General features: G+C 45.9%; 1 protein-coding gene across 5 annotated transcripts in view; it reads left to right on the plus strand.

Moving 5' to 3' along the window:
* Window positions 1-14,537, plus strand: part of LOC137355620 (putative adhesion G protein-coupled receptor E4P) — a 153,954-nt gene that overhangs the window by 29,747 nt on the left and 109,670 nt on the right. For 4 of the 5 annotated variants that reach the window (XM_068020967.1, XM_068020969.1, XM_068020965.1 and 1 more), the window contains 3 exons: window positions 2,051-2,225; window positions 2,732-2,851; window positions 9,698-9,885. In XM_068020967.1, coding sequence (XP_067877068.1) covers window positions 2,051-2,225; window positions 2,732-2,851; window positions 9,698-9,885 — 483 coding nt within the window. The remainder of the gene's footprint in view (window positions 1-2,050; window positions 2,226-2,731; window positions 2,852-9,697; window positions 9,886-14,537) is intronic. The other variant, XM_068020968.1, reaches the window with a different exon arrangement.

Consider the following 14,537-nt stretch of genomic DNA (forward strand, 5'->3'; position numbering starts at 1 on the left):
ATTATGATCACTGCTACCTAGGGGCACTTTCACTATGAGGTCATTAATTAGTGCTATCTCGTTGCACAATACCAGGTCTAGTATAGCCTGCTGTCTGGTTAGCTCCAGAACATGCTGTTCTAAGAAACTATCCCGAAAATTGTGGGCGGCACAGTGGTGCAGTGGTTAGCACTGCAGCCTCACAGCTCCAGCGACCCGGGTTCAATTCTGGGTACTGCCTGTGTGGAGTTTGCAAGTTCTCCCTGTGTCTGCATGGGTTTCCTCCGCGTGCTCCGGTTTCCTCCCACATGCCAAAGACTTGCAGGTTGATAGGTAAATTGGCTATGAGCAATTGCCCCTAGTATAGGTAGGTGGTAGGGAAATATAGGGACAGGTGGGGATGTGGTAGGAATATGGAATTAGTGTAGGATTAGTATAAATGGGTGGTTGATGGTCGGCACAGACTCGGTGGGCCGAAGGGCCTGTTTCAGTGCTGTATCTCTAAACTAAACTAAACTAAACTAAAATGTTCAATGAATATTAGCATGCGATTAACTGATACCTTGCTCACAGGGCTACTTTGACTCTTTTTGAAGGGCATAGTTGGGTCAGAGAGACATAGGAACAGGAGTAGGCTATTCAGCCCATCGAGCCTGTTCAGTCATTCAATGAGATCATGGCTACTCTGTGACTGAACTCCATATCCTTTAATAGCTTTTAAAATCTATCAATCTCGGTTTTAAAATTAACAATTGATCTCGCATCAATTGCCACTTGCGGAAGTAAGTTTTAAACTTCCGCCACCCTTTGTGTTTCAAACTATTTCCTAACTTCACTCCCGAAAGGACTGGCTCTAATGTTTAGGCTATGACCCCTAGTCCCTGGCTCCCCAACCAGTGGAAATAGCTTCCCTCTATCCTATCACTTCCCCTTAATATCTTGAAAACTTCGATCAAATCACCTTTTTAACCTTCTAAATTCCAGTGAATACAACTGTAGTTTGTGTAATCTCGCCTCATAATTTAACCTGTGGAGTCCAGGTATCATTCTAGTCAATCTAATCTGCACTCCCTCTAAGGCCAATATATCCTTCCTAAAGTGTGGCACCCAGACCTGGACAAAATACTGCAGCTGAGCCCAAACTAGTGTCCTTAACAAATCCAACATAACCTCTAATACACTACCCGTGTACCTTGTTGTTTGTGGAATCAGCACAGGATGAGTTAAAACAGTTTTCTGTTGAACACGCCTAAGACATAGATTAAATTGAAGGAATGTGTGAAGGTCATTGATCTTTGTTTTGATAGTCTGGGAGATATTGGTCTGGTCACTGCATTTATAGTAAAAAAATGATTGGAAGAGCTTAAGTGGATCATATAACCATGGTAACGCAATGATTAGGAAAGGTTGAGATGGACTAAGTGTATCTTCTTGGCCTCATGTTGATATACTCAATGTCACTTTGTCAGTTCGTTGATGTATTATGATTTAGTAGCAGTGTGCGTGAAATATAAAGATCAGAGGTAGAATTGGTTTAAGAGTTTTGGGTGAGCCACTGTATGTTGTAGTCACACTGGGTTGTGATGTACTTGAGTTCTCATGTTGAATCATGAGCTCAATAAAAAATAATATAATCATGCTGAAATCATGTAGTATGATTCACCTGAATACTCCTGTTGGATCTTGTGAGGTGAACTCATTAAAGACCTGATTCTGTGGTTATTACAACTGATGTCTGTGTACTCTGGTGTTTGAAGTAGCAAAATGCATTTGAACAAGGAAACAGTCAACAGGTGATACCCAACTTGAAACAGTATCAGAACCATCCTGAAGCTAGCCTGTGCCAATGGACTGTCCTGAATGTGGCTCATGTGGAAGCAAGACACAGCCTGTGCCTTACCGCCAGTTGCTAGACTGCCCCAGATTACAGCTGGTCTGTGTCATTTGGCCAGTGGCTAGTGTACACTTGCTAAGGACGCAACAGGGCTACTGGTATTATCCAGTAAAACTAACTTGAACCAGCAGCTAACCTTTTGAGAAGATCACAGTGCAGCTTCTTCTTACTCCACAGAAGGTCTCACACAAATTCAACCTCATGATCCAAGACATCTCGGAGTGGGAGACAATGGAGAAGGATGAGCGACAAAAAGCTGCCATATTACTTCTGGACTGCATGGAGAGCTCTGCTGAGATGGTTGCGGCAAGCATGAACAACCATAAGTGCAACTTAACAACAACTTATTTAGGTAAGGTTCCAACAAAGGGCCTGCAATCCATCATCTGATTGTGATAAGCACAGTTCATGCTGGGAGTCATGGGACCTTCTAGTCCAGTGTAGAAGGGCCTGGGTTAGATTCCTTCACTCCGATGGCTGAAATAGAGAGTCTAACAATTGACTTCCATGCCTCTTGACCAGAGGAGGCAATTACCAGGCCCTGTTAAGGGAGGATTAACATTTATATAGCACCTTTCACAACCCCAGGATATCCCAAGTTGAAGGGCAGCTGGAGTTAAGATGCAGATCAGTCATGATCTGCTTGAATGATAGAACAGGTTCAAGGGGCTGAATGGCCTCTTCCTGTTCCTTTAGTTTTCCTCGAATAGGATTGATGATGCCAGTCATATCTAGAGTAGTTTCTCTTTAAAATATATGCTCATCAACTTATACTGAATGAACCACATTTTAGGCGTGGGCTATGTATGCAAGGTTAAAAGGAAGAAGCAACATACCATCAGTTCTTATTCATTTCAGATGTCCAAATTCAAGTTCTTCAAGATTCAAACATCACAACTAATGGAACTGTGGTATTATTGGCTAAGGAAAATGAGATGGACTTCCACTGGGAAACCAAAAAGTCAAGGCCCAATTCTGGTAAAAAAATTTTTCTCTCTCTTTGAACAACAAATTTTGATGTTGTAACTCATACAACCTCTAAAAGATCCGCAGCACTTGTGGCTGGCCTTCCACATTCTCCCTCCCTAAACTTGAAGTCATCAAAAGCTCTGCCGCCCATGTCCTTACTCATACCAAGACCCGTTCACCTATCACCCCTGTGCTCGCTGATCTACATCGGCGCCCGGTCAAACAACAACTTGATCTTCAAATTCTCATCCTAGTTTTCAAATCTCTCCATGGCCTCGTCCCTCCCTATCTCTGTAATCTCCTGCAGCTTCACAACTGTTAGAGATATCTGCACTCATCTATTTCTATTCTCTTGAGCATCCCCGATTTTAATCGTTCTGCCATTGGTGGCCTGAGCCCTAAGCTCTTGAATTTCCACCCTAAACCTCTCCGTCTCTCAAACTTTCTCGCTTCCATTTAGACACTCCTTCAAATCTACCTCTTTAACCAAGCTTTTGGCTATATACTCTAGCGTCAACTTATGATAGCTTGGTGTCTAATTTTGTTTGGTAACACTCGTCTGAAGCACCTTGGGACATTTTATTTTGTTAAAGGAAGGAACTATAAGTTGTTTTTCTTATTTATGTAAGTGGTTGAGCCTATGGGAAGTTTCACGGCTACCTTAAAAAATGCAAAAAGTTGAAAGTTGTGCAAATCGACCTTGTTCCGTCATGGTTCCAACCCAGCCTGAACTGAACAGGACTCACCTTCAGTCCTTCATGGAGCATAGGGATTCAATTAATCTTTTCTGGTAGTTTTCTTCTGCATTAATCCCAAATAGCAGCCGAAACACAAATCACGGAGGAAAAGTGGAGATTTTTCTTTAATCGTTCAAGGGATGTGGGTGTCGCTAGCAAGGCCAGCATTTATTGCCAATCCCTAACAAATTGCCCCAGCTGCCATGGTGGGATTCAAACTCATGCACTAGTTCAGGCCTCTGGCTCACTAGTCCAGTAACATTCGCACTATGCTACCATCACCTTAAACTAGACTGATCTGTTCCCTTCATTCTCCAGTAAATTAGGACTGCCCTTGCACCTCCTGTATCTGCTTTTCTGTTGTCTGTGCCTGAGGTGGGTGCAAGCAATGTAAATCAGATGCGAATGTATGGTAAATAGCTCAGTACACAAATCGTAACAGATGGCCAGCACTATTCAGGCAGTCTGAATAGCAGCCAATCACTGGCCATGGATGGTTTCGACCTTGGAGCATCAGCACCCATTGACCCTCCCGTGTCACATAAAAGAAGAGATGGCAGCGGAATGCCCTTTACCCCGGCAGAGGGCAGAAGGTCATTCACCCGCTTGCAGCACTGGGGCCATGTCCTCCTAACTACTCCGTGGCTGCTGATCTCCTCCGCTACAAAGAACAAAGAAAATTACAGCACAGGAACAGGCCCTTCGGCCCTCCAAGCCTGCGCCGATCCAGATCCTCTATCTAAACCTGTCGCCTATTTTCTAAAGGTCTGTATCTCTTTGCTTCCTGCCCATTCATGTATCTGTCTAGATACATCTTAAAAGACGCTATCGTGCCCGCGTCTACCACCTCCGCTGGCAACGCGTTCCAGGCACACACCACCCTCTGCGTAAAGAACTTTCCACGCATATCCCGCCTAAACTTTTCCCCTCTCACTTTGAACTCGTGACCCCTAGTAATTGAATCCCCCACTCTAGGAAAAAGCTTCTTGCTATCCACCCTGTCTATACCTCTCATGATTTTGTACACCTCAATCAGGTCCCCCCTCAACCTCCGTCTTTCTAATGAAAATAATCTCAATCTACTCAACCTCTCTTCATATTCATCGCTACCTCCAGCGCAACCTTCTTGGTGACCCGGGAGGCCTCCTTACTCCGTCGGATGGGAAGAGGATCTCCCTGCTTGCCTCAGGCGCCTGGAGGAGGACATGTAAGTAGTCCTCTGAGAAGCAGGGGGGCCAAGTGGCTACTTCTCACTTCCATTGCTGCAAGCAGGTTCTAGGTGGGGTTCTGATTTTTCTCAAAGTTGGCTTGGTGGGCACTTTCAGTCCTCCTCCAGTCCTTTCACCTTCATTCTCTTGTTTTTTCTTTGCAGCAGTTGCTCCTCCCAGCATCCTCCTTGCTGCAGGTAAGCCTCTCAGAGCCACAGAGATTGCTGAAAGCCCTTTTAAATGGTTTTCAGCAACCTCTTCAGGCTCTCGCCCACCCTTGCCGACGCTCAGCCTCCTGCCCGCGGGCGACATTTTCATTCAGAAATACGCCGCTAATTGGCTCCCTCACGCGCAGCAGCGAGGCACGGAGTGGGAGTGAGCTCTTCACCCGCTTCAACCTCCCCGAAATCTGAGCCGCCAACAGTGGCAAAATTCCGGCCATTGTGTGCTCATCCCACAAACAATGAGGTACATTAAAATGCATGGCTATTGTGATCTCATTCCCACGCCACACTCAGTCAAATTGCTCCCTTGATGTTCAGGGCAGTCACTCTCACCTCACCCCTGCAATTCAGCTCTTCTGTCCATATTTGGACCAAGGCTATAATGAGGTCTTGAGCCGAGTGGCTCTTATGGAACTCAAACCGAGCATCGGTGAGCAGATTATTGCTGAATAAGTGCGTCTTGAAAGCACTGTTGGCAACCCCTTCCATCACTTTGCTGATGATTGAGAATTGATTGATTGGCCAGATTGGATTTGTCCTGGTTTTTGTGGACAAGACATGCCTTGGCAATTTTCCACATTGTTGGTTATATTCCAGTCTTGCAGCTGTATTGGAACAGCTTGGCTAGGGGTGTGGTTTGTTCTGGAGCATAAGTCTTCAGTACTACAGCGAGAATGTTGTCAGGGCTCGTAGCCTTTGTTGTATCCAGTGACTTCAGCCATTGATATCACGTGGAGTGAATTGATTTGACTGAAGACCGGCATCTGTGATGGTGGGGATGTCAGGAGGAGGCCGAGATGGATCATCCACTCAGGATGTCTGGCTGAAGCTGGATGCAAATGCTTCAGCCTTGTCTTGTGCACTGATATGCTGGGCTCCCCCATCATTCAGGATGGGAATGTTTGTAGAGCCTCCTCCTCCAGTTAATTGTTTAATTGTCCAGCACCATTCACAGTTGGATGTGACAGGACTGCAGAGCTTGAATTTGATCTGTTGCTCATTTAGCTCTGTATATAGCATGCTGCTTCTGCTGTTTTGCATGTATGTAGCCCAGTATAGTAACTTCACCAGGTTGGTACCTCATTTTTAGGTATACCTTGTGTTGCTCCTGGCATGCTCTCCTGCACTCCTCACTAAACCAAGGTTAATGACCTGGCTTGATGGTAATGGTAAAGTGAGGGATATGCCAGGCCATGAGGTTATAGATTGTGGTTGAATACAATTCTGCTGCTGCAGATGGCCTCATGAATGCCCAGTTTTCATCTGTTAGATCTGCTAGATCTGTTTAAAATCTATCCCATTTAGCATGGTGGTAGTGCCACACAACACGATGGAGGGTACCCTCAGTGTGAAGACAAGACTTCGTCTCCACAAGGACTGTGCGGTAGTCACTCCTACCAATACTGTCCTGGACAGATGCAACTGCGACGGGTAGATTGGTGAGGATGAGGTCAAGTAGGTTTTTCCCTCTTGTTGGTTCTCTCAGCACCTGCCGTAGGCCCGGTCTGTCGGCCATGTCTCTCGGGACTCAGCCACCTTGGTCAGCAGTGGTACTACTGAGCCGCTCTTGGTGATGGACATTAAAGTTCCCCACCCAGAGTACATTCTGTGCCACTGCTACTCTCAGTGCTTCCTCACACTTGACATTGTCTATCTGGTGCTTACTTGGTCTCTCTGCTCTTCTTTTCTTTTCCTCTGAGCCAGAAAAGATGTTTTCATTCATGAAGCATGCCCCACACCATATCAGGCATCTTCCTTGGATCTTTTATACAAGCATTGTTTCTTGTCAGAACCATTTCCTTATGATATAATTTCCTGATTCTTCACAACCTGGGCCCTCCCGTCAACCAACTCATCTTTGCTATTGGGGTCTTTTGCTCATTAACAACTCATATTCTGACACTCAGTTCCATCATATTAGGAAAACCATTGCTTCATAGCCCCTGACCTTGGTTTTTACCCAAAGTGTCTTCAATATCCTTGATCAGTAACATTCATGGTAAAAAAAATCTATCCTTTCAGCTCAGTGTTCTAAAACCATTACCTGTACAAGTGTTTCAGGGCAGGTTGTACTGCAGTCAATCTTGGACTCCTCTTGTGCCAGCCCCTTTAATATTGGTGTTACATTTAAGACTTCCAAAGTGCCATTGCCGAATAGTCCATCCCTGGCACGTGTACTTGCTGCACCCCTTTATCATTCCAATTAGACTTCAGGTGTTTAGACCCTGATATCTTTGTTCAAGTGGGGATCAATTAGAATTAGAATTAGAACATTACAGCGCAGTACAGGCCCTTCGGCCCTCGATGTTGCGCCGACCTGTGAAACCATCTGACCTACACTATTCCATTTTCATCCATATGTCTATCCAATGACCACTTAAATGCCCTTAAAGTTTGCGAGTCTACTACTGCTGCAGGCAGGGCGTTCCACGCCCCTACTACTCTCTGAGTAAAGAAACTACCTCTCACATCTGTCCTATATCTATCACCCCTCAACTTGAAGCTATGTCCCCTCGTGTTTGCCATCACCATCCGAGGAAAACGACGCTCACTATCCACCCTATCTAACCCTCTGATTATCTTATACGTCTCTATTAAGTCACCTCTCCTCCTCCTTCTCTCCAACGAAAACAACCTCAAGTCCCTCAGCCTTTCCTCGTAAGACCTTCCCTCCATACCAGGCAACATCCTAGTAAATCTCCTCTGCACCCTTTCCAAAGCTTCCACATCCTTCCTATAATGCGGTGACCAGAACTGCACGCAATACTCCAGGTGCGGTCTCACCAGAGTTTTGTACAGCTGCAGCATGACCTCGTGGCTCCGAAACTCGATCCCCCTACTAATAAAAGCGAACACACCATATGCCTTCTTAACAGCCCTATTAACCTGGGTAGCAACCTTCAGGGATTTATGCACCTGGACACCAAGATCTCTCTGTTCATCTACACTACCAAGAATCTTCCCATTAGCCCAGTACTCTGCATTCCTGTTACTCCTTCCAAAGTGAATCACCTCGCACTTTTCCGCATTAAACTCCATTTGCCATCTCTCAGCCCAGCTCTGCAGCCTATCTATGTCCCTCTGTACCCTACAACATCCTTCGGCACTATCCACAACTCCACCGACCTTAGTGTCATCTGCAAATTTACTCACCCACCCTTCTACACCCTCTTCCAGGTCATTTATAAAAATGACAAACAGCAGTGGCCCCAAAACAGATCCTTGCGGTACACCACTAGTAACTAAACTCCAGGATGAACATTTGCCATCAACCACCACCCTCTGTCTTCTTTCAGCTAGCCAATTTCTGATCCAAAGCTCTAAATCACCTTCAACCCCATACTTCCGTATTTTCTGCAATAGCCTACCATGGGGAACCTTATCAAACGCCTTACTGAAATCCATATACACCACATCCACTGCTTTACCCTCATCCACCTGTTTGGTCACCTTCTCGAAAAACTCAATAAGGTTTGTGAGGCACGACCTACCCGTCACAAAACCGTGCTGACTATCGCGAATGAACTTATTCTTTTCAAGATGATTATAAATCCTGTCTCTTATAACCTTTTCCAACATTTTACCCACAACTGAAGTAAGGCTCACAGATCTATAATTACCAGGGCTGTCTCTACTCCCCTTCTTGAACAAGGGGACAACATTTGCTATCCTCCAGTCTTCCGGCACTATTCCTGTCGACAATGACGACATAAAGATCAAGGACAAAGGCTCTGCAATCTCCTCCCTAGCTTCCCAGAGAATCCTAGGGTAAATCCCATCTGGCCCAGGGGACTTATCTATTTTCACACTTTCCAAAATTGATAACACCTCCTCCTTGTGAACCTCAATCCCATCTAGCCTAGTAGTCTGTATCTCAGTATTCTCCTCAACAACATTTTCTTTCTCTACTGTAAATACTGACGCAAAATATTCATTTAACACTTCCCCTATCTCTTCTGATTCCACACACAACTTCCCACTACTATTCTTGATTGGCCCTAATCTAACTCTAGTCATTCTTTTATTCCTGATATACCTATAGAAAGCCTTAGGGTTTTCCCTGATCCTATCCGCCAATTACTTCTCGTGTCCTCTCCTTGCTCTTCTTAGCTCTCCCTTTAGATCCTTCCTGGCTAGCTTGTAGCTCTCAAGCGCCCTAACTGAGCCTTCACGTCTCATCCTAACATAAGCCTTCTTCTTCCTCTTGACAAGCGCTTCTGGGACTCGCTACCTGAATTTCCCTTCACCAACTGATGCCCCCAAAACAACCCCCTTCAGCCACTCGGAGCAGATAGAGCAAAGCTGGTGCTCATCCTTCCCGAAATATGGTTAATGAACTTGCATTTACATAGCACCTTTCACATCCAAAGGACGTGCCGCAATGTTTTGCAGTCAATGAAGTACCTTTGAAGTGTAACCACTCTTCTGTAGGCAAACGCAGCAGCCAAACAGAACGCAGCACGGTCCCACAAATAGCGATGACATAAAAGGCAACTTCGTGGGAGCTGAACCCACAACCTTCGAACTCAGCAAGGAGCGTGTTACCAACCGAGCCAAGGAAGCATGGTTTGTGCTCCTTAAAGTAATACTTCAAAGCTCAGGAGCTCTGTGCCAGCAATTTCCCTTCTCCCCAAGTACAACAGGTTTTGGGCTTGGAGTAACATCACAGACCTTGCCTCCTGACAGATTTTGCAGCTGTTTCCTTCATCGCCTACACACAGATGGAATCGATACTGGATGCTGATGATTTGGAAATGGAGAATAAGAAGTATGGAACAGAGTATTTGCAGCTGAACTCGGACGTGCTTACAGCCACGATTACCAGCAACAATCAGAGTCTCCAAAACGTCACTTTTTCAATCAAGAACAAAGAGGTTTGTAAAATCAGGGAAATCTTCACCTCTTAGTCTCTGAGTGAAAGCAGTCTCTGTAACATCCCCATTAAAAGGCTGTCAAATATAATACTCTCTCTGTGAGAGGCCTGGTGTATATCAGAGAATGTTACAGTGAGGGATGTGGGGTATATCAGAGAATGTTACAGTGAGGGGTGTGGGGTATATCAGAGAATGTGACAGTGAGGGGTGTGGGGTATATCAGAGATGTTAAAATAAGAGGTGTGGGGTATATCAGAGAGTGTTACAGTGAGGGGTGTAGGGTATATCAGAGAGTGTTACAGTGAGGGGTGTGGGGTATATCAGAGTGTTACAGTGAGGGATGTGGGGTATATCAGAGAATGTTACAGTGAGGGATGTGGGGTATATCAGAGAATGTTACAGTGAGGGGTGTGGGGTATATCAGAGATGTTAAAATAAGGGGTGTGGGGTATATCAGAGAGTGTTACTGTGAGGGGTGTGGGGTATATCAGAGAGTGTTGCAGTGAGGGGTGTGGAGTATATCAGAGAGTGTTACAGTGAGGGGTGTGGAGTATATCAGAGAGTGTTACAGTGAGGGGTGTGGTTTATATCAGAGAGTGTTACAGTGAGGGGTATGGTTTATATCAGAGAGTGTTACAGTGAGGGGTGTGGGGTATATCAGAGAGTGTTACAGTGAGGGGTGTGGAGTATATCAGAGAGTGTTACAGTGAGGGGTGTGGGGTATATCAGAAAGTGTTACAGTGAGGGGTGTGGGGTATATCAGAGTGTTACAGTGAGGGGTGGGGTTTATCAGAGAGTGTTACAGTGAGGGTGTGGGGTATATCAGAGAGTGTTACAGTGAGGGTGTGGGGTTTATCAGAGTGTTACAGTGAGGGAGAGTAGGATATATCCACGAGTGTTACAGTGAGGGGTGTGGGGTATATCAGAGAGAGTTACAGTGAGGGATGTGGGGTATATCAGAGAGTGTTACAGTGAGGGGTGTGGGGTATATCAGAGAGAGTTACAGTGAGGGATGTGGGGTATATCAGAGAGTGTTACAGTGAGGGGTGTGGGTTATATCAGAGTGTTACGGTGAGGGGTCTGGGGTATCTCTGAGAGTGTTACAGTGAGGGATGTGGTTTATATCAGAGAGTGTTACAGTGAGGGGTGTGGGGTATATCAGAGAATGTTACAGTGAGGGATGTGGGGTATATCAGAGAATGTTACAGTGAGGGATGTGGGGTATATCAGAGAATGTTACAGTGAGGGGTGTGGGGTATATCAGAGAATGTTACAGTGATGGGTGTGGGGTATATCAGAGATGTTAAAATAAGGGGTGTGGGGTATATCAGAGAGTGTTACAGTGAGGGGTGTGGGGTATATCAGAGTGTTACAGTGAGGGATGTGGGGTATATCAGAGAATGTTACAGTGAGGGATGTGGGGTATATCAGAGAATGTTACAGTGAGGGGTGTGGGGTATATCAGAGATGTTACAGTGAGGGGTGTGGGGTATATCAGAGAATGTTACAGTGAGGGGTGTGGGGTATATCAGAGATGTTAAAATGAGGGGTGTGGGGTATATCAGAGAGTATTACAGTGAGGGCTGTGGGGTATATCAGAGAGTGTTACAGTGAGGGGTGTGAGGGATATCAGAGCGTGTTACAGTGAGGGGTGTGGAGTATATCAGAGAGTGTTACAGTGAGGGGTGTGAGGTATATCAGAGAGTGTTACAGTGAGGGGTGTGGAGTATATCAGAGTGTTACAGTGAGGGGTGTAGGGTATATCAGAGGGTGTTACAGTGAGGGGTGTAGGGTTTATCAGAGAGTGTTACAGTGAGGGGTGTGGGGTATATCAGAGAGTGTTACAGTGAGGGGTGTGAGGTATATCAGAGAGTGTTACAGTGAGGGGTGTGGAGTATATCAGAGTGTTACAGTGAGGGGTGTAGGGTATATCAGAGGGTGTTACAGTGAGGGGTGTAGGGTTTATCAGAGAGTGTTACAGTGAGGGGTGTGGGGTATATCAGAGAGTGTTACAGTGAGGGGTGTGGGGTATATCAGAGAGTGTTACAGTGAGGGGTGTGGTTAATATCAGAGAGTGTTACAGTGAGGGGTGTGGTTTATATCAGAGAGTGTTACAGTGAGGGGTGTGGTTTATATCAGAGAGTGTTACAGTGAGGGGTGCGGGGTATATCAGAGTGTTACAGTGAGGGGTGGGGTTTATCAGAGAGTGTTACAGTGAGGGTGTGGGGTATATCAGAGTGTTACAGTGAGGGGTGGGGTTTATCAGAGAGTGTTACAGTGAGGGATGTGGCGTATATCAGAGAGTGTTCCAGTGAGGGGTGTGGGGTATATCAGAGAGTGTTACAGTGAGGGGTGTGGGGTTTATCAGAGAGTTTTACAGTGAGGGATGTGGCGTATATCAGAGAGTGTTACAGTGAGGATGTGGGGTTTATCAGAGAGTGTTACAGTGAGGGGTGTGGTTTATATCAGAGAGTGTTACAGTGAGGATGTGGGGTTTATCAGAGAGTGCTACAGTGAGGGGTGTGGTTTATATCAGAGAGTGTTACAGTGAGGATGTGGGGTTTATCAGAGAGTGCTACAGTGAGGGGTGTGGTTTATATCAGAGAGTGTTACAGTGAGGATGTGGGGTTTATCAGAGAGTGTTACAGTCAGGAGTGTGGTTTATCAGAGAGTGCTGCAGTGAGGGGTGTGGTTTATATCAGAGAGTGTGACAGTGAGGATGTGGGGTTTATCAGAGACTGTTACAGTGAGGGATGTGGGGTTTATCAGTGTTACAGTGAGGGATGTGGGGTTTATCAGAGAGTGTTACAGTGAGGGGTGTGGTTTATATCAGAGAGTGTTACAGTGAGGGGTGTGAGGGATATCAGAGCGTGTTGCAGTGAGGGGTGTGGTTTATATCAGAGAGTGTTAAAGTGAGGGGTGTGAGGTATATGAGAGCGTGTTACAGTGAGGGTGTGGGGTTTATCAGAGAGTGTTACAGTGAGGGGTGTGGTTTATATCAGAGAGTGTTACAGTGAGGGGTGTGGGGTTTATCAGAGAGTGTTACAGTGAGGGGTGTGGTTTATATCAGAGAGTGTTACAGTGAGGGGTGTGAGGTATATCAGAGCGTGTTACAGTGAGGGGTGTGGGGTTTATCAGAGAGTGCTCCAGTGAGGGGTGTGGTTTATATCAGAGAGTGTTACAGTGAGGGATGTGGGGTTTATCAGAGAGTGTTGCAGTGAGGGAGAGTAGGATATATCCGCGAGTGTTACAGTGAGGGGTGTGGTTTATATCAGAGAGTGTTACAGTGAGGGTGTGGGGTTTATCAGAGAGTGTTACAGTGAGGGGTGTGGTTTATATCAGAGTGTTACAGTGAGGGGTGTGGGGTTTATCAGAGAGTGTTACAGTGAGTGATGTGGGGTTTATCAGAGAGTGTTACAGTGAGGGGTGTGGTTTATATCAGAGAGTGTTACAGTGAGGGATGTGGGGTTTATCAGAGAGTGTTACAGTGAGGGGTGTGGTTTATATCAGAGAGTGTTACAGTGAGGAGTGTGGTTTATATCAGAGAGTGTTCCAGTGAGGGATGTGGGGTTTATCAGAGAGTGTTACAGTGAGGGGTGTGGTTTATATCAGAGAGTGTTACAGTGAGGGGTGTGGTTTATATCAGAGAGTGTTACAGTGAGGGATGTGGGGTTTATCAGAGAGTGTTACAGTGAGGGATGTGGGGTTTATCGGAGAGTGTTACAGTGAGGGATGTGGGGTTCATCAGAGAGTGTTGCAGTGAGGGATGTGGGGTTTATCGGAGAGTGTTACAGTGAGGGATGTGGGGTTTATCAGAGAGTGTTACAGTGAGGGATGTGGGTTATATCAGAGAGTGTTACAGTGAGGATGTGGGGTTTATCAGAGAGTGTTGCAGTGAGGGGTGTGGTTTATATCAGAGAGTGTTTCAGTGAGGGTGTGGGGTTTATCAGAGAGTGTTACAGTGAGGGATGTGGGGTTTATCAGAGAGTGTTCCAGTGAGGGGTGTGGGGTTTATCAGAGAGTGTTACAGTGAGGGGTGTGGTTTATATCAGAGAGTGTTACAGTGAGGGAGAGTAGGATATATCCGCGAGTGTTACAGTGAGGGGTGTGGTTTATATCAGAGAGTGTTACAGTGAGGGTGTGGGGTTTATCAGAGAGTGTTACAGTGAGGGATGTGGGGTTTATCAGAGAGTGTTACAGTGAGGGGTGTGCTTTATATCAGAGAGTGTTACAGTGAGGGTGTGGGGTTTATCGGAGAGTGTTACAGTGAGGGGTGTGCTTTATATCAGAGTGTTACAGTGAGGGATGTGGGGTTTATCAGAGAGTGTTACAGTGAGGGGTGTGGGGTTTATATCAGAGAGTGTTACAGTGAGGATGTGGGGTTTATCAGAGAGTGTTACAGTGAGGGGTGTGCTTTATATCAGAGAGTGTTACAGTGAGGGTGTGGGGTTTATCGGAGAGTGTTACAGTGAGGGATCTGGGGTTTATCAGAGAGTGTTACAGTGAGGGGTGTGGTTTATATCAGAGAGTGTTACAGTGAGGGATGTGGGGTTTATCAGAGAGTGTTACAGTGAGGGGTGTGGTTTATATCAGAGAGTGTTACAGTGAGGGATGTGGGGTTTATCAGAGAGTGTTACAGTGAGGGATGTGGG

The sequence above is a fragment of the Heterodontus francisci genome, chromosome 43 (assembly GCF_036365525.1).
Source record: "Heterodontus francisci isolate sHetFra1 chromosome 43, sHetFra1.hap1, whole genome shotgun sequence".
NCBI lineage: Eukaryota > Metazoa > Chordata > Chondrichthyes > Heterodontiformes > Heterodontidae > Heterodontus > Heterodontus francisci.